The 20,667-nt window shown below is 34.5% G+C and overlaps 1 protein-coding gene and 1 pseudogene across 3 annotated transcripts in view; both read left to right on the forward strand.

Moving 5' to 3' along the window:
* Window positions 1–20,667, forward strand: part of SCYL2 (SCY1 like pseudokinase 2) — a 64,429-nt gene that overhangs the window by 24,781 nt on the left and 18,981 nt on the right. For both annotated transcript variants that reach the window (XM_079141373.1, XM_079141374.1), the window contains exons 4-10: window positions 416–560; window positions 12,812–12,961; window positions 14,479–14,700; window positions 15,121–15,237; window positions 15,812–15,937; window positions 16,433–16,609; window positions 18,310–18,432. In XM_079141373.1, the coding sequence (XP_078997499.1) occupies window positions 416–560; window positions 12,812–12,961; window positions 14,479–14,700; window positions 15,121–15,237; window positions 15,812–15,937; window positions 16,433–16,609; window positions 18,310–18,432 (1,060 nt within the window). The remainder of the gene's footprint in view (window positions 1–415; window positions 561–12,811; window positions 12,962–14,478; window positions 14,701–15,120; window positions 15,238–15,811; window positions 15,938–16,432; window positions 16,610–18,309; window positions 18,433–20,667) is intronic.
* On the forward strand, window positions 18,447–19,919 carry LOC306661985 (transcription factor BTF3-like; annotated as a pseudogene). Its single transcript has one exon. The product of its transcript is annotated as a transcription factor BTF3-like (transcript).

The raw sequence follows: 20,667 nt of genomic DNA on the forward strand, positions 1-20,667 counted from the left end.
GAAGCACAGTTGAAATAATATTTTATTTCCTGACCTTTTTTAAAAAATATTTTTTAGTTGTCAGTGGACCTTTGTTTTATTTATATGTGGTGCTGAGGATCAAACCCAGTGCCTCACATATGCTTTGCAAGTGCTCTACCACTGAGCCCCAGCCCCAGCCCAATTTCCTGACTTTAAGTTTTAAAAAAATGTATCAGTTGTCACAACACTTAATTTAGAAGATTGATTTGTCCAGGATAATTCATATATAAAGCCTCCTGATTTTGTTTGAAATGTGTTATAACTATGCTGAAATTTATAAACCTGAAATAGTCTACCTTATTGATAATTTAATGGAACCTTTAATAGTTTATGTATATTTGATTTTGATAATGAATAAAAAATGGTAGTATTAACTCTTTGTTTTTTAAAACAGGGACTGCTTGGCATTTTGTACAGAACCTGTTTTTGCCAGCTTAGCCAATGTTCTAGGTAACTGGGAAAATCTGCCTTCCTCTATATCTCCAGACATTAAGGATTATAAACTTTATGATGTAGAAACTAAATATGGTTTACTTCAGGTATGTACTTTTATTTAACATGTAAAAGTTTTTTCTTTTAAAATTGTTTTTGTTTTTTTCAAGTTTATTAGACATTGTAAACTATTTTGTGTAAACCTTTGGTTCTTGTTAGTAATTTGAAAATGGTTTCTGTGTTCTATCATTTTTTTCTGCAGTTTATTGTTAGGCTTGTATAATATTTTAAATATATAAAACTGATAACATTGGTAACCTTTGAGGAGGGGAACTTATTGATTGGTAAATGGGGTGAGTTCCTTTTGATTCTTTTTTGAAGTTTTATCCATGTAAATTCATTTCATAAAAAAATTACATTGAAATACAGTATTGAATAAGAATATTACTTCTCTAAAAAAATTTAGTAGATATCAAGAGATGTTGGTCTTTTCATATACTTTTAAGATTTTCCTTTCTTTTCTTACCAGAATAATATCTTCCGCTCCACAGAGTAGATTTATGCAACAGATTCTGAGATCCTGGGGGACAGAGATCATTTATTTGATTGATTATGGGGCTGGGGATTGAACCCAGGGGACATTTTACCACTAAGCTACTCCCCTGCCCTTTTGTTTGTTTTTGAGACAGATTCTTGCTAAGTTGCCCACATTGGCTTTGAACTTGTGATCCTCCTACCTCAGCCTCCAAAGTAGCTGGGATTATAAGTGTATGCCACCATGCCTGGCTGCTTTATTTATTGCTTAACAACTGTATTAAGGCATAATTGGCATACAATAAACTGCACATATGTGAAATTTGACATATATACTCCTATGAAAACATTACCAAAATCAAAATAATGCATATATATCCATCACTCTCCAAAGCTTCCTTGTACTCCTTGTAATTCTTCCCTCCTATTCTGTGCAGTCTCTCTGTATCTTGTCCCAGGAAATCAATGATTTGCTTTCTATCACTGTGGATCAGTTTGTATTTTCTAGAATTTGATAAGTAGAATCTTGTGCGTGTGTGTGTGTGTTTAAATCTGACTTCTTTCAGTCAATGTAATTTTTTGAGGTTTACCCATATTGTTGTATATATCAATAGTTGATGCTTTTTTATTGCTGAGTAGTAGTCCATTGTATGGATATACCCAGTTTGTTTATCCATTTTATCTCTTAATGGTCACTTGAGTTGTTTCTAGTTTTTGGCTAATGCTAATGAAGCTGCATGAACATTTGTGTACAAGTTTTGTATGGACATATTTGCTTTCATTTCTTCTGATTGAATAAATAACTGAGAGTGGAATGATCAGATCAAATGGTATTTGTGTGTTTCATTTTTTAAAGAAACTGACAAACTTTTTCCCAAAGTGATTACTGTCTTTCATTCCCATAAATAGTATATGAGTTTCTTTCTTTTTATCTTTGTTAAAACTCTGTATGTTTTTGTCCTTTTAATTTTAGCCATTTTAACAGGTGTGCACTAGTATCTCTTTGTGGTTTTAATTTGTATTTCCCTAATGAATAATGTTACCACCTTTTCATATGCTTCTTTGCCATATGGATATCTTCTTTGAATGTCTGTTCAGATATTTGCCCAGTTTTTTGAATGGGTTGTTTTCTTATTAATGAGTTTTTAAGATTTCTTCAAATGTTGTAGTCACAAATCTTTTGTCAGATACATAATTAACAAATACTTTCTCCCAGTCTGTGGCTTATCTTGTCATTTTCCTAACTATATTTTTTAAAGAATGGTGGTAAAAATTGTCTTTGTTATTTTTAAGTGTACATTTCATCCATTAAATCTGTTGACTTTTTGTACACCCAAGACCACCATCCACATTTCCATAACTATTTTCATCTTGCAAAACTGCACCTGGTAAACAATAACTTATACCCCACCTACTCCCAGCTTCTGGCAACTACAGTTCTACTTTCTGTCTGTAAATTTGACTACTGTGTACGCTTTATATAAATGGAATCATATAGTATTTGTCCTTTGTGACTAGTTTATTTCACTTAACAAGTCCTCAGGGTTTACCCATGTTATAGCATGTGTCAGAATTTCCTTCCTTTTTAAGGTTGAATTCATTTATCACATTATAAGAAATTCAGTTGTATATCCATCCATCCACTGACTCTTGAGTTGTTTCCATGGTTTGTCTTTTATGAATAATCTGCTATGAACACACACATACACGCGCACACACACACACACAAATATCTCTGAACTTTTCTTTTTCTGGTGTGTGTGTGTGTGTGTGTGTGTAGGTACGAGGGATTGAACCCCAGGAATACTTTACACCCCCACTTCCTTTTATTTTTGCTTTGAGACAGGGTCTTGCTAAATTGCTGAGACTGGCCTTAAACTTTGATCCTCCTTCCTCAGCCTCCTGAGTTGCTGGGATTATAGGTATGTGTCACCATGCCTGGTCAAATCTCTCTTTGAGATCCTGCTTTCAGTTCTTTGGGATATGTACTCAGAAGTAGAATTGATGAATCATATGGAGTTTCTATATTTAATTTTCTGAGGAGCCACCCTACTGTTTTCCATAAAGCCTATACCATTTTACAGTTCCACTAATAGTGCATAAAGATTTTAATTTCTCCATGTCCTTGCCAATATTTGGTGTTTTCTCTTTTCACTTTATAGTAGCTAGCCATCCTGCTGGATATAAGATGGTATCTCATTGTGTGTGTATGTATGTGTTTAATATGGAATGCTTCACAAATTTGTGTGTACCTTTGCACAGAGGCCATGCTAATCTTCTCTGTATCTTTGCAATTTTAGTATATGTGCTGCCGAAGCAAGCACTGTCATTGTGTTTTGATTTCCATTTCCTAATGGAACATCTTTTCATGTGCTTATTGACCATTCATATATCTTTGTAGAAGTGCCTATTCTTTAAGTCCTTTACCCGTTTTTAAGTCAGGTTTGTGTGTGTGTATGTATGTTATCCTGTTATAAGAGTTCTTCATATATTCTTGACATTAATCTCATACCAGATACGTAATGTGCAAGAATTTTCTTCCATTCTGTGGGTTACCTTTCACTGTGTTCTTTGATGCATTGAAAAATTTAAATTTGATATAGTCTCTTTTATGTACTTTTCCTTTTGTTGCCTTTGCTTTTGGTGTCATAGTCAATATATTATTGCCAAATCCAATGTCATGAAGCTTCCCCTGCATTTTTCTTTTAAGAGTTTTATGGTGTTAGGTCTTAGATTAAGTATTTTTTTAAAAATTTATTTTTATTGTAAACAAATGGGATACATGTTGTTTCTGTTTGTACATGGAGTAACAGCATACCATTTGTGTAATCATACATTTACATAGGGTAATGATGTTTGATTCATTCTGTTATTTTTTCCTCCCCCCCACCCCTCCCACCCCTCTTTTCCCTCTATACAGTCCCTCCTTCCTCCATTCTTGCCCACCTCCCACCACCCATTATGAGTCATCATCCGCTTATCAGCGAGATCATTCGTCCTTTGGTTTTTTGAGATTGACTTATCTCACTTAGCATGATATTCTCCAATTTCATCCATTTGCCTGCAAATGCCATAATTTTATTATTCTTTATAGCTGAGTAATATTCCATTGTGTGTGTGTGTGTGTGTGTGTGTGTATATATATATATATATATATATATATATATATATATATCACAGTTTCTTTATCCATTCATCAATTGAAGGACATCTAGGTTGGCTCCACAATCTGGCTATTGTGAATTGAGCAGCTATGAATATTGATGTGGCTGTATCTCTGTAGTATGCTGATTTTAAGTCCTTTGGGTATAGGCCGAGGAGTGGGATAGCTGGGTCAAATGGTGGTTCCATTCCAAGTTTTCTAAGGAATCTCCACACTGCTTTCCAGAGTGGCTGCACTAATTAGCAGCCCCACCAGCAATGTATGAGTGTACCTTTTTCCCCACATCCTCTCCAACACCTATTGTTGCTTGTATTCTTGATAATCACCATTCTAATTGGGATGAGATGGAATCTTAGTGTAGTTTTGATTTGCATTTCTCTTATTACTAAAAATGGTGAACATTTTTTCATATGTTTGTTGATTGCTTGTAGATCTTCTTCTGTGAAGCGTCTGTTCATATTCTTAACCCATTTGTTGATTGGGTTATTTGTATTCTTGGTGTAGAGTTTTTTGAGTTCTTTATATATTCTGGAAATTAGTGCTCTATCTGAAGTATGAGTGGCAAAGATTTTCTCCCACTCTGTAGGCCCTCTCTTTGCATTGCTGATAGTTTCCTTTGCTGAGAGAAAGCTGTTTAGTTTGTATCTGTCCCAGTTATTGATTCTAGCTTTTATTTCTTGTGCTATGGGAGTCCTGTTAAGGAAGTCTGATCCTAAGCCGACAAGTTGAAGATTTGGGCCTACTTTTTCTTCTATAAGATGCAGGGTCTCTGGTCTGATTTCAAGGTCCTTGATCCATTGTGAATTGATATTTGTGCAGGTTGAGAGATAGGGGTTTAGTTTCATTCTGTTGCATATGGATTTCCAATTCTCCCAGCACCATTTGTTGAAGAGGCTCTCTTTTCTCCATTGCATATTTTTGGCCCCTTTGTCTAGTATGAGAAAATTGTATTTATTTGGGTTTGTGTCCGTGTCCTCTATTCTGTACCATTGATCTACCTGTCTACTTTGGTGCCAATACCATGCCGTTTTTTTTACTATTGCTTTGTAGTATAGTTGAAGTTCTGGTATTGCGATACCCCCTGTTTCATTCTTCGTGCTAAGGATTGCTTTAGCTATTCTGGGTTTCTTATTCATTATTATTTCATGATTGCTTGCTCTATTTCTGTAAGTTACATCATTGGGATTTTAATTGGAATTGCATTGAATCTGTATAGCACTTTTGGTAATATGGCCATTTGGATAATATTAATTCTGCCTATCCAAGAACATGGGAGATCTTTCCATCTTCTAAGGTCTTCCTCAATTTCTTTCGTCAATGTTTTGTAGTTTTCATTGTAGAGATCTTTAACCTCTTTGGTTAGATTGATTCCCAAGTATTTTATTTTTTTTGAGGCTATTGCAAATGGAGTTGTTTTCCTCATTTCCCTTTCAGATGTTTCGTCGCTTGTGTGTAAAAATGCTTTAGGGGCTGGGGAGATAGCTCAGTCGGTAGAGCGCTTGCATTGCAAGCATAAGTCCTTGGGTTCCATCCCCAGCACTGCAAAAAAAAAAACAAAAAAACAAAAAAAAATGCTTTAGATTTATGCGTGTTGGTTTTATAGCCTGCTATTTTGCTGAATTCATTGATGAGGTCTAGAAGTTTTCTGGAGGAGGTTTTTGGATCCTCTAAATATAGAATCATGTTTTCATTAAATAGTGACAGCTTAAGTTCTTCTTTTCCTATTCTTATCCCTTTAATTTCTTTGGTCTGCCTAATTGCTCTGGCTAGAGTTTCAAGGACAATGTTGAATAGAAGTGGTGAAAGAGGACATCCCTGTCTTGTTCCCGTTTTTAAAGGGAATGCTTTCAGTTTTTCTCCATTAAGAATTATGTTGGACATGGGCTTAGCATAAATAGCCTTTACAATGTTCAGGTATGTTCCTACTATCCCAATTTTTTCTAGTGTTTTGAGCATGAAGGGGTGTTGTATTTTGTCGAATGCTTTTTCTGCATCAATTGATATAACCATATGATTCTTATCCTTAAGTCTATTGACATGATGGATTACATTTATTGATTTACGGATGTTAAACCATCCTTGCATTCCAGGGATGAACCCCACTGGATCGTGGTGCACGATTTTCTTAATATGTTTTTGGATACGGTTTGCCAATATTTTGTTAAGGATCTTTGCATCTATATTCATTCAAGGATATTGGTCTAAAATTTTCTCTCCTTGATGTGTCTTTTCCTGGTTTGGGTATGAGGGTGATATTAGCTTCATAGAATGAGTTTGGTAGGGTACCCTCCTTTTCTATTTCCTGGAATACTTTGAGACGTATTGGAATGAGTTCTTCTTTGAAGGTCTTGTAGAACTCGGCTGAGAATCTGTCTGGTCCTGGGCTTTTCTTGGATGGTAGATTTTTAATGGCTTCTTGTATTTCATTGCTTGATATTGATCTGTTTAAATTGTGTATGTCCTCCTGGTTCAGTTTGGGAGGAGCATATGTCTCTAGAAATTTGTCAATGTCTTCGGTAGTTTCTATTTTGTTGGAATACAGATTTTCAAAGTAGCTTCTCATTATGTTATGTATCTCAGTGGTGTCTGTCGTGATATTTCCTTTTTCATCATGAATTTTAGTAATTTGAGTTTTCTCTCTCCTTCTCTTTGTTAGTGTGGCTAAGGGTTTGTCTATTTTGTTTACTTTTTCAAAGAACCAACTTTTTGTTTTGTCAATTTTTTGAATTTCTTCTTTTGTTTCAATTTCATTGATTTCAGCTCTGATTTTAATTATATCCTGTCTTCTACTACTTTTGTTGTTATTCTGTTCTTCTTTTTCTAGGGCTTTGAGCTGTAATATTAGGTCATTTAGTTGTTGACTTTTCATTCTTTTCTGGAATGAGCTCCATGCAATGAATTTTCCTCTTAGTACCGCTTTCACAGTGTCCCAGAGATTGTTGTATCTTCATTTTCATTGACCTCAAAGAATTTTTTTATCTCCTCCCTGATATTTTCTGTTTCCATGTTTCATTCAATAGCATATTATTTAGTCTCCAGGTGTTGGAGTCATTTCTGTTTTTTATTTTGTCATTGATTTCTACTCTCAGTCTATTATGATCTGATAGAACACAAGGCAGTGTCTCTATTTTTTTGCATTTCCTAAGGGCTGCTTTGTGGCATAACGTATGGTCTATTTTTGAGAAGGTTCCATGTGCTGCTGAGAAGAAAGTGAATCTGCTCATTTATGGATGGAATATTCTATATATGTCTATTAAGTCTAGGTTATCGATTGTGTTATTGAGTTCTATGGTTTCTTTGGTTGGTTTTTGTTTGGAAGATCTATCTAGTGGTGACAGCGATGTGTTAAAGTCACCCAGAATTATTGTGTTGTGGTCTATGTGATTCCTGAAATTGAGAAGGATTTGTTTGATGTACAGGGATGCACCATTGTTTGGGGCATAAATATTTACTATCGTTATGTCTTCCTGATTTATGGTTCCCTTAAGCAGTATGAAATGTCCTTTTTCCCTTCTGATTAACTTTGGCTTGAAGTCCACTTTATCTGATATAAGGATGGAAACCCCCACTCTTTTACTGAGTCCACGTGCGTGGTAGGTTTTTTCCCATCCTTTCACCTTTAGTCTGTGGATGTCTTTTTCTATGAGATGTGTCTCTTGCAGGCAGCATGTTGTTGGGTCTTTCTTTTTAATCCATTCTGCCAATCTATGTCTTTTGATTGATGAGTTTAGGCCATTAACGTTCAGGGTTATTATTGAGATATGATTTGCATTCCCAGTCATTTGGGCTTATTTTTGTTTTTTAATTTGGCTTGATTTCTCCTTTGAGCGGTTCTTCTCTAAGATAGTTCCTCCCTTTGCTGACCTCCATTGTTATTTTTCATTTCTTCCTCATGGAATATTTTGTTGAGAACATTCTGTAGTGCAGGCTCTCTATTTGTAAATTCTTTTAACTTTTGTTTATCATGGAAGGATTTTATTTCATCTTCAAATCTGAAGGTTAGTTTTGCTGGGTATAGGATTCTTGGTTGGCAACCATGTTCTTTCAGAGCTTGAAATATGTTGGTCCATGTTGGTTCTAGCTTTTAGAGTCTGGGTTGAGAAGTCGGCTGCTATCTGTATTGGTCTCCCCCTAAAGGTAATCTGATGCTTTTCTCTTGTGGCCTTCAAAATCCTATCTTTATTTTGAATGTTAAGCATTTTCATTATAATGTGCCTTGGTGTGGATCTGTTGTGATTTTGTGCATTTGGTGTTCTGTAAGCCTCTTGTATTTGATTTTCCATTTCATTCTTCAGGTTTGGGAAATTTTCTGATAATATTTCATTGAATTGGTTGTTCATTCCTTTGGTTTGCCTCTCTGTGCCTTCTTCAATCCCAGTAATTCTTAAATTTGGTCTTTTCATGATGTCCCATAGTTCTTGGAGATTCTGTTCATGATTTCTTATCATCTTCTCTGTTTGGGCAACTTTATTTTCAAGATTAAATATTTTGTCTTCATTTTCTGAGGTTCTGTCTTCCAAGTGGTCTAGTCTTTTGGTGATGCTTTCCATTGAGTTTTTTTATTTGGTTTATTGTTTCCTTCATTTCAAAGATTTCCATTTGTTTTTTTTTTTTTTTTTTTGAGAATCTCTATCTCTTTGTTGAAATGATCTTTTGCTTCCTGCACTTGCTCTGTCAGCTTATTGGTATTATCATTCATTGCCTGCATTTGCTCTCGTATCTCATTCTTTGCTTCGTGAGTCATCTTAATCATGTATAATCTGAAGTCCTTTTCTGACATTTCTTCTAACATGCTGTCATTGGATTCTATTAATATAGAATCTATATTTGTTTGGATCATTTTCTTCATGTTGTTCATGTATCTTCTCCTCTAGCAGTGCAGATCTGGGGTATTGCAGCTTTCCCTCTATAGGCTTATAGTGGCAATATAGGTTCCCAAAACTTTTTTTAAGGGGAGATCAATATGAGCAGTGCCCAATTCAGACACTATGCAATCCTAGCCCAAATAGCCCCTATGAGGACAATAACAAAATAGTCATAATAAACAGAATGAGTTCAAATATTATCTTCAGTAAAACAGAGTTGCAGTAAGGTCTGCAGTTTCTAATAGAGGACAAAGAGGATGCAGAGGGATGTAGAATATACAGAAATTCTAGATAATAGAAAGGGTGAGAGTGTAATAAAAAGAAATTGGATGCTAGCATGCAAAAAAGGGAAAAAGAGACTCTGAGGGAACAGGTAAACAAAAGGAAAAGAGAGCAAGAAAAGTAAAGAAATAAAAACTTAAAATTTTTCAATAAGGAGAAAAAAGAAAATCTACAGTATAAAAGTCATATAGTAATGAAAACTCTCAGTGTTCGGTAGCCTGATGCATGAGAGGTACCTGACATTGAGGTGCAAGTCTCCAGCAGGAGTCTCAGGATGGGTTTTGCCCCACCTAAAGATTGGAGCTCTGGCTTCCAGGATTATCCAAGATGGCTGCTCTGGCTTCCAAGTGTGTTGGCAAATGGGGAGCTGCAGCTCAGGGTGTGGACGTGGTCAGCTGGAGGTCCTGGAGGTGGGGTGCGGTTGGTCAGGCAGGGGTCCTGGAGTTCGGGTGTGTTTGGTGTGGTTGCGGGATCCTGGAGGCCAGGTGCAGTTGGTCTGGGGTCCCAGTGATAGGGCGCAGTCAGTTGGTCTGGGGGTCCTTGCGGCAGGGAGCAGTCAATCGATGTGAGGGTCCCAGAGGCAGGGAGTGATCAGTTGAGCTGAGGGCTCCTAGAGACGGGGCTCAGTCAGTCTGGCCTAGATTCAGTATTTGATCATTTAGAGTTATTGGTTTTTGGTGTTGGGGATTGAACCAGGGCCTTGTACATTCTAAGCCATTGCACACTCCCACTGAGTTACATTACCTAGTTCTGATTTAATTTTTATTTATGGTGTAAAGTAAGGGTCCAACTTCATTTTTTTGTTGGGTGTTTCTGTTTTCCTCACAGTATTTGTTGAATTCTGTCCTTTCCCCATTCAGTGGTTTTAGTACCCTTGCTAAAAATCATTTGACCACATATACAAGGGTTTATTTCTGGTCAACCTAATTCTGTTTCACTAGTTTGTATGTCTGACTTTTATACCAGTCTCACACTTTGTTGATTACTGTAGCTTTGTAGTAGCATCTGATCTTTTTTCTTAATCATAAAGTGGTTCTAAAGATTCCTGAGATTATTAAATAAAAACATCTACCAAATCTGTGCCTGAAATGTGTAATATGGAAAGAATTAATTTTTCCTTATAAAATTAGGAAAATTTCTCCAGATTTGAAAAACTTTGTATATTTTCTAATTTATATTTGGTAATATGTATTTTTGAAAATGTGAATTTAAAAAAAATACTGGAGATTGAAATAAGGGGTCCTCAGCTACTGAGCTACATTCCCACTCCACCAGCCCCCACCTTTTTTTTTTTTTTATTTTGAGACAGGGTCTCACTAAGTTGCTGAGGATCTTGCTGAGTTGGTGAGACCAGCCTTGAACTTGCAATCTTCCTGCCTCAGCCTTCTGAGTCACTGGGGTTACAGGTGTGCTCCACCTCACCCACCTGAAAATGTAAATCTTAAATGAACTTCATGGGTTCAAATGTGTTGTAACTGAAGAATAGTCTTTTATTTGAAAAATACTGTTAAACCTCTAATATTTGCTTATTGTACTATTCACTTAGTAATATTTATGAATTAGAAGTAGCAGGTTATATTTAAGAGAGGTGAAAAATGAAATTGGAAAGCTGGAAACATGTCTTACTGGTGATGGGAAATAATGAAAAATTTTAAGCAGGGCAAATGACATGGTCTGATATGTATTTGAGAGCTATCAGTCTACAAGAATAGAATTTTGGGGTAGGGAAAGCATATGAGAAATAATCCCTACAACACAGAGTTTGATGGCAGGATCAAATGTGTAAATTTCTAAATGTTTATATAGTATTTGCACATAGAAAATAAGAACAGTGAAATACTATTCTTCTCTAGTATAACACTAGAGAAGAATAAACAAGACCAGTAGTAGGATCAGAGAGCTCTCCGGGGAGCGAGGTCTTTTAAGTTTGATAAATACTTTACTCTGAAAGGGGAAGCCTTTAGAGGTTTTAAGCAGGAAAAGTGACATGGTCTGGGTTATATTTAACAGATTACTCTAGCAGCTATATTGAGAATTAAAGTATACAGAAGGGCAAGAGCAGAAGCAAAGAAATGAGGTTGGTGATTGTGAGAGCAATTCCAGTCAGAGATAATGATGGCCCAGAGCAGGGACCGTGGTAAGACTGGATTTTATTCTAATTATATTATGTCAGTGGAGGTAACAGGCTTTGCTATATAAGAAAAATAGAGTAGTATAGGATAACTCAATTTTTTTTTTTTGTCCTAAACAACCAGAAAAATGAAGTGATTATTAATGAATACAGGAAAGGCTACAAGAGGAAAGAATTCAGATTCTTGAGAGAAACTCGATTTGGATTCCTCTGAGATTCAGTTGCTTATAACCTTCAAGGGGAGAGAATTCAGGAAAGTAGTCAGATGATCAAATATGCATTTTAGAACAAAGGCACAGGCTGGAAGCATTGAGAACATTCAGCACATAGGTGATAATTATAGCTTTGGGAACACCAAGAAAATGAGAATAGATGGCGAATTGCAGAGGTCCAAACATTGTGTCCAGGAGATTCAGAAAATAAGGAGGAACCAGCAGAATGGACTGAGAAGCAGTGCCCAGTGGAGTTTGAGGAAAACCAGGAACAGTGGTATTTTTGAAGTAAAAATCTACTTCTTGCCAAAATCTGCTTCTTCCTGGAGACAGAAAACTAGCCTTCCATTTTGTTTAACAAATTCTGTGATAATGTCAGGTATAGATATAAAAATTACCTACATATTAACCCAATGTGAGAATGAATGAATGTCATCTGAATATTTGAGAACAGCACAATACTATTCAGAAAAATTATGTAAAAAAATCTTAATTTTTTGCTATCTGTAACTCAATAAAAAATTCCCTCACATTTTGAACTCTGGAACTGAACAAATTTGAACAGGAAAAGGTGTTTTTTTTTTTTTTTTTTTTTTTTTTTTTTTTGTTTCAGTACTGCGGATTGAACCCAGGGCCTTGTGCTTGCAAGGCAAGCACTCTGCCAACTGAGCTATATCCCCAGCTCTGAAAAGGTGGTTTTTTTTTCTTCTGTTTATGTGCATGTAGAAAGGAACTTAATAGATAGTTGTATTGTGGTTTTATAGTTAGATTTTTTTTCTACCAATGTTTAGATTGTCCTGCCAGCTGAGAATATCTTAAACTTTTGCATTTATAATGAGACTTAATTGCTAGCTGTCATCAAGAACTGTTGTTACTTGGAGAACCAGCAGTAATTATGATTTTTTTGGAGGTGGGTTATACTGTGATTTGAACTCAGGGCCTGGAACTTCTGGGCTATATCCCCATCCCTTTTACATTTTATTTTGAGACACCCTCTCACTAAGTTGCCCACCCTTGCCTCAGATTTCCTCAGTCTCCCAAGTAGATGAGATTATAGGTGTACACCACCATGCCCAGCTAATAATTATGATTTTTTAATGACACATTGTATTGTTTTAAATAGTTTTATTTAATAGAAAATTGTTTTTTTTTTTTTTTTTTCCATTTTCAGGTTTCTGAAGGATTGTCATTTTTGCATAGCAGTGTAAAAATGGTTCATGGAAATATTACTCCAGAAAATATAATTTTGAATAAGAGTGGAGCCTGGAAAATAATGGGTTTTGATTTTTGTGTGTCTTCGACCAATCCTTCTGAACAAGAGGTAATGAAAGTTTTAATCTCTGAGTTTTCTAAAGCCATGGAAATTTGTGATAGTATCTGGAATGGACTAGAGAATTTAGTGTAATCTTGATTAACGAGTATATGTAGGCTATGTGGTACGATAGTATATTTAAATTTACATTTTTATAGAAAATTTCTAGTGTTCTTTGCAACTAAAAATATGCTTCAGCTCATTAATTCTCTAGACATTAATGTTACTTGAGAAAAGGATGTGAGAGTTAAATAAATTTAGAATTATTTGGTTAAATAGGGTTATTTCCCACTCAGAATGCCGTATATATTAACATACATAATCTCATTAGATCGTGGAATTTCCTTTATGTAGCATAATGACAGCCATAGTTATGATAGCAAAATCCTTTATTGAAGCATTTTCTGAACACTTTTCATATGTTTACTTACTTATTTATTTATTTATTTTAATTAAAATGATTTTATTTCATAAAATTTTTCCTCACAAATTTATTTTGTGATAGGGTTAAAATTATCTGTTATAACAAAGTAATTTTAACAGTTAGCAGATAACTTGTGGATAATTTTTTCCTGTATCTGCACTATTTTTTAAATATATTTACATTAATTTTTATTATGTCTGGCTTCATTTGCATATTATAAATTTTTATTTTTTTTAATTTTTATTTTTTTAGTAATCTAAAATAAAATGTTTACTTATTTAATCGTCACAACAACTCAGAGGTATAGAAACAGTACAAAGGAGTAAGTTAGGCTCATAGAATGCAATAACATGCCTGAGTTTAGGTGGTTTGTAAGTGGCAGAGTCAAAATTTGAACTTAGTGTTTCAGCTTCCAAAGCACTTGTATTTTTTTGATTAGAAGACCTGCCTATTCACACTTTGTTTAAACCCTGTTTTACATCAGTCTTTTTTTTGTTGTTGTTGTTGTTGGTTTGATTCCTGATGACATAGAAGACTTCTTGTGATGTGACTCCTGTTATATTTAAGATGTGTAATATAGACAGTTGTTAAAGGGTCTATAATTTGACCTAGGATATGTAATTTAACAAGTATTTTTAAGGGAATCAGAAAGAATTGGTCTTGGTTGTATACCTACTATGGGTCAGGCACTGTGCTAGGTCTGATTTTTACACATTTGTTTAATTTTTACTATGGTCATTTGAACCTATTAACTAAATCACATAGCTGGTTAGTGAAAGAACAAGGTTTCAAACAAGTTTCCATATAAGCCCATAAAACTTAAAGCCTGTGTATCAAAAAAGTATGAGCCTTTACATGTTCATACGGCACTTTGTATTGATAGAAGTCTTCTAGAAGAGAAGTCACAATTATCACAAGAGTTTTTGAGAATTCTTATCTCTCATTTTGTTCCATATACTTCCATATTTGGGAATCTGGGAATTTTACAATGATATTGGCATTTTTACTTACATGACTTAAGATTAAAGATAGGTTGCTCGATAATGCTTTCCTTTCATTTGAAAGATTTCATCTATGTCATCCCTTTTTTGTCTTACTACAGCCTAAGTTTCCTTGTAAAGAGTGGGACCCAAATTTACCATCATTGTGTCTTCCAAATCCTGAATATTTGGCTCCTGAGTACATACTTTCTGTGAGCTGTGAAACAGCCAGCGATATGTATTCTTTAGGAACTGTTATGTATGCTGTATTTAACAAAGGGAAACCCATATTTGAAGTCAACAAGCAAGATATTTATAAGAGTTTTAGTAGGCAGTTGGATCAGGTATTTGTCTATTAATACTTGCTTTCATTAATAATTAATTAAATGTTTCTTTTTTTCCAAAAAGTGTAGCCAAAATTCTTAAAAGAGTTGAGTGCCTCATTTTATGTTATCATAAAATCAGTTTAATAAAAGCAATTTGTATAAATAATGAAGTCTGGTTAAAGTTTGTTATTACAGTTTTAGTCATTGCATTTACCAGAGGGAATATTGAAATACGTTTTTATTTTATTTTATTTTAGGAGTGGAAACAGTTTCAGGTATTAAAGATAAATGTTTTAATTTTGTAACAGTGAAGTTAGTATTTGTTTAATCTAAAAATATATTAAGTAAAATTTTAAAAGTTTTCTTATATAGACTTAATATAAATGCATGTTTTTTGAATATTTTACACTCGTATTTACTGTTATCACTCTTGAATAGTTGAGTCGTTTAGGATCTAGTTCACTTACAAATATACCTGAGGAAGTTCGTGAACATGTGAAACTATTGTTAAATGTAACTCCAACTGTAAGACCAGATGCAGATCAAATGACAAAGGTGAGTACACACAGTTTTCTGCATTATTGACTGGGCAAAGGAAAAAAAGTTAAAATAGATTATGTTTTTCTAAAGTAAGATTTAGTCCACTGATAATATCTGTATTTTTGAATATGTTAAATATTTAATCTCTTTTAAAACAGCTAAATAATTTATGTACACAATTGCTGTGATAGGAAAGTAAGATTTCAAATAAATAGAGTCCTAACATCTGTGATTAGGTATGCAGACATTTTGGATTCCCAGGAAAAATACAATCTGTTTCACTCATATCAGAATGGATTTTAATGAATAATTAGTGCTGTCTATGCCTTCAAGGTGTTTTGCTTAATCTTTCAATATTTTAGAGGTTTATGTATATAAAAAGTTGTTGCCCAGCCAATTCAAAGGTACTGATTCTGAAAATTTGAACTTGAAAAATAATTTGCTTTCTTATTCTGATTTTTACAATTAGAATTAAGTGGTCTTTAGCATCTTGTGTTTCTGAATGTATTTTCACCATATGTGCAATTTCAGATATGAGAAGTACTTTCAACTTAATATTTATCAAAATAATTTATTTCCATATATTTAGATTCCCTTCTTTGATGATGTTGGTGCAGTAACACTTCAATATTTTGATACCTTATTCCAAAGAGATAATCTTCAGAAATCACAATTTTTCAAAGGACTGCCAAAGGTTCTACCAAAACTGCCCAAGGTTTGTGTTGATCAGTTTATTATAGCCACGATTTTTTTAATTTGAAGTTCACTTTGACTTACTATAATAACTCTTCCAAAGAAATAATAAAACTTTTGCCTTATGTATATAAATAACTATAAAAAGTTATAAATGGAAGCCAGAAAAAAGTTACGGTCCCAAAATAATTGGAATTTAAAAAGTTGAACATTAAATGTCAGAAGCCTGTGTACTTCATTGTGGAGATCACTGTTTCACCATGAGTTAAGGGGATACTTCTGTATTGATGCTAACCTTTCAATTTCTTCAAAACTTTCTCTGACATTTTTAATCATAGGGTAAAGTGGTCTAAAAAAGTGTTGGTAAATAATAAACAAAGCCAACGATTGTAAAAACTAGTAATTCCTAGTTGCAAAAATGTTTCCAGTGTTTGATCTATCAAATAGCTGTTGCTTACCTATTATTTGTCTAACCATTTATTTAAATAGTTTTATAAAAACATTTTTTGCCTTTCAGCGTGTCATTGTGCAGAGAATTTTGCCTTGTTTGACTTCAGAATTTGTAAATCCTGATATGGTACCTTTTGTTTTGCCCAATGTTTTACTGATTGCTGAGGAATGCACCAAAGAAGAATATGTCAAATTAATTCTACCTGAACTTGGCCCGGTATTTAAACAGCAGGAGCCAATCCAGGTATGTTGTAGGTATTTTTGCATATTTATCTGTTGTTATTCATGAGAATGACTACCTCTGAAAACAAAAGAAGTGAATATGTGATTTTTTAAAAATTGGGGTAAGTATATGAAACTTGATTTTTCATTAGTCAGAAGCTACTTTGAACTATTCCTAAAATTATAATTAAACTTTGCACATATTTGTCTACAGTGCTTTATAAGTTACTGTCTCAGAAAATAAGTTGTAGTGAAAATTTTCATGTGTTATTTTGTTCCCAGCTGACTTTATTGAAAGTTACAGGTTTGGGAAAAGAAATATTAACTTTCTTACCACTTTTGAAGTATCTTTGTTTATTTTATTCTGGTTTTTAGTTGATGCCAGTTGTTTCTCTGTATTTATGTTTTGCTAATAAATACTTTAATTAGAAGAGTGAAATGCTAAGAGCACCATGGGAATAATGTGTATATGTATTATTAAGTGAAAAAGTTATTCTCTCTCCCATGTGGATTCTGTAAAAATATGTATTTGTCAGATTGAAGGTCATCTGGATTTAAGAGCAGTGGGGTCACATGCCTGGATTTGAATCTGAACTTTAAAAATTTTTTTACTAGAAGTATTACTTGGTTTAGTCAGTACCACCTTCAAGCTTCCATTTCCTCATTTCTAAAATGAAAGGAGTTGTTGAGATGAATTGAACTTCTGTGGCATATATCATTTGAAATGAACTTCTGTGGCATATATCATCATCATCATCATTATTATTATTATTTTTGTGGTGCTGGGGATTGAACCTGGGGCTTTGTGCTTGGGAGGTAAGCGCTCTACCAACTGAGCTATCTCCCCAGCCCCTGCGGCATATATTATTATGTGTTTCTGTCACTATATGGCAATAGTTTGTCAACTATCAACTATTTGATGTAATGGTATTATGATTCTGTAGTCCTTCCCTTGAAAAGAGGCAGTCTATGACTAGAGTTCCTATGGACTAGGAAGGAACAAGAAAGGGAGCTGTAACCTTTGCAGCAGGGCTCATTTGGGAAAATTGGTGGAATCACACACGTTTCCTAAGCTATGTATCTGTCAAGATAGTATCCTAAGAAGCAATCTGAATTTTTGTTTGCCCCTATTGTTTGGTATTTTCCCCCCTACCTGTTCAGTTAAAAATTCCTCTTGAAACTTTTAAACTAAGTATTTGCAAACTAGTATTCTGCATGAATAGAAGGGGCAATTTAGGAATGTGGAAGCAGCCAGATGGTGGGGGAAACAATATCAGGGACAATTAAAATGTTTCTTTCCAGAATTCTTCCTTGTAGGCTTTTTTATGTCTGTATCCTCTCTTCTCTTGAACTTCATAGAAGCCAGAGATGGAATGTATTGAGGGACATCTGACTTTGTTGCCCTCAGGCTTTTTTATGTTTTTACCCAATAGCTTTTCAGATAGTTGGTACTTATGGATTAGTGATACATTACTCTACATATGTGAGATTTAGGAAATTAGTCTTTATTTAAATTATTAAACTGAGAACAGATGTTAAATATTATGCTTTTAGAAATGTTGAGAGACTTGATTTCTGTTTTTGTCTTCCATGCCTTCAGGCTAGCAACATGGTGAGTGTCAAAAGTATAAACTTATTCTTTTGAAAAAATGTTAAATTTTGGCATAAATTTAATCTCTTAAAGATTGTAGATATTAATGTTTTTCTCCCCTTTCTAAACAGATTTTATTAATTTTCCTACAAAAAATGGATTTGCTACTAACCAAAACTCCGCCTGATGAGATAAAGAACAGTGTTTTACCCATGGTTTATAGAGCACTAGAAGCTCCTTCCATTCAGATCCAGGTACAAAGCTTGTTTTTCTCCAATGATGATTTTGATTCATAAAGCAGAAAAAAGAAGTAAAGTACATTTTAGGTTTAAGTCATAACATTTCATATGAAGCCCAACAGTAAATATATTTATTGAATTACATTATTGATGTACTATTATTAAAATGTATCTGTTCATAACTAAAGAATCAGTTGATAAATACCTGTTCATGAACTAGACCTGTTGCTTTTATTTGTTAGAAATGTACTATTGTGGAAGAAAATTTGATTTACCATGGTTTGAATTATAGTTTACCTTCTTTTTGCTTCTTTCTGAATGGATAATTATCAGTGAAGATATATGTGACTTTCTCATGAAAGCATTAGGTATTTTCCATACTCATAATATTCTTTAATGCTTGATAACTCAAATTTCTATTTAGAAATACTGTTCCTTTTGCAGTGAGTTTAATTTGTATTGCAAGGAGATGGATAAACACAGTAATTTAGTGTGACCATTCTTAATTCATGTGTAGTCATGCTTTTGTCACTAACTCTGTGGGTTCCTGTGTTCTCTATTAGAAGATATCTTTAATATAAAGACACAGCTAGGCTCTAGCTGCCATATTGTGTCCCCTTGTGTGAGGGTCTAATTTCAGGTGGTCTGCCAGAGATTCTGAGTGCCAACCCTAGTTCTCCATGCGGCCCCATTTCCGCTCCAACAAGATGAAAGAAACTGTTATGAACCAGGAAACACTTGCCAAACTGCAGGCCCAAGTGGAAAAGAAACTGCTCACAGAAAGGAGGAGGTGGTTCATAGAACAGCTATAGCAGATATAAACACTTCAATTCTCCTTAAAGAAGTTAGGTATTGTTTACAAACCAAGGAACAATGATCCACTTTAACAACCCTAAGTTGGGGCATCTCTGGCAGCAAATACTTTCACCTTTACAGGCCATGCTGAGACAAAGCAACTGATAGAAAAGCTACCCAGCATCTTAAACCAGCTTGGTGCAGACAGTCTGCCTGGTTTAAGGAGACTGACTGAAAGTCTGCTCAAATAAACTGTGGAAGGAAAAACACCATTTGCTACTGGAGAGGCTGATAATGATGAAGTTCCAGATCTGTGGAGAATTTTGATGAGGTTGCTAAGAATGTGGCAAACTTAATCGATCAACTTCTGAAGAAGATAAACTTGAAAAAGTTACTGAGAGCTGCTATTTTATATTATGACTGCTTTTTAAAAATCGTTTTGTTTATGGATCTGATAAATTCTAGACCTCTAATATTTTTAAGCCTTAGCCCTTGGACACTGCAGCTCTTTTCAGATTTTGATTATACACAGTTTATTCTTTGCAGCTAATTGAGCTGAAGAAGCCTGGGAATAAAGTTTGAAACAAATGTTAATAAAGTTCTTTGCCTAGTTAAAAAAAAAAAAAAAAAGACTACTAGGACAGAAACAGAACGCTTTGTTACGCTTGAGCACAAGGAAGACAGCATGTAGGAACAGAAATCCCAGACTAACTCAGAGGACAAAAAGTGTACAGCTTTTATGGCATCTACAGGGTAGGCAGGGTCCCAGTGTCTTGATGTCATCACATGTAGAACTGGAGTTTTAATTGCACCTGTTCTCTTCATCATGCCTCTTCATGCAATTAGTGTCTCATTATAAGCTTAATCTCCACCTTGTGCGGTTTTTACTATGCTAATAAAGGTAACTGCAGATTACTTTAGAGACTATTCTATACATGAATTTGCCCCTCACCACTTGTAATTTTCTCCTTCTCCTCTGAGAAAGTCCCTAATGTTTTCAGAACAGAAAACTATTGTCCTGTTTCAGTGGTTTGATTTTTAGTGACCTTGTCTTGTCTCCCTCTGGTTTCTTGGTGTTTCTGCTGACCACATAGTTTCAGAAGACTGAGCTGATTTCCCAACCTTCTGTCTCTTGGCGTGTTATCTTAATTTTATAGCCTTGAAGATTGGTCCACTGTTTAACTCCCAATTTTCTGGTATATCTGTTAACCTGATAAGACTTGAGAGCTGGCTTGGTTGTCTCATTCCTCCATGAGAGGTTTTCCTCCCTTATTCTTAAGGGGACCTGCTTTTCATGCAGGTCCTTACTTGTCTTAACCTTGTCTTATAAAGGTGATCTTAAAACAATTACTTTGCTAAACTGTTAGTTCTGTAGCCTTTGCTATTAAAATTTTTATTATTTGGGCTCTCTGTCTGGAAAAACATTCTGGATTGCTATTAAAAGTATAATTTAGC

Source organism: Sciurus vulgaris (genome assembly GCF_902686455.1).
Source record: "Sciurus vulgaris genome assembly, chromosome: 5".
NCBI classification, from domain to species: Eukaryota; Metazoa; Chordata; class Mammalia; order Rodentia; family Sciuridae; genus Sciurus; species Sciurus vulgaris.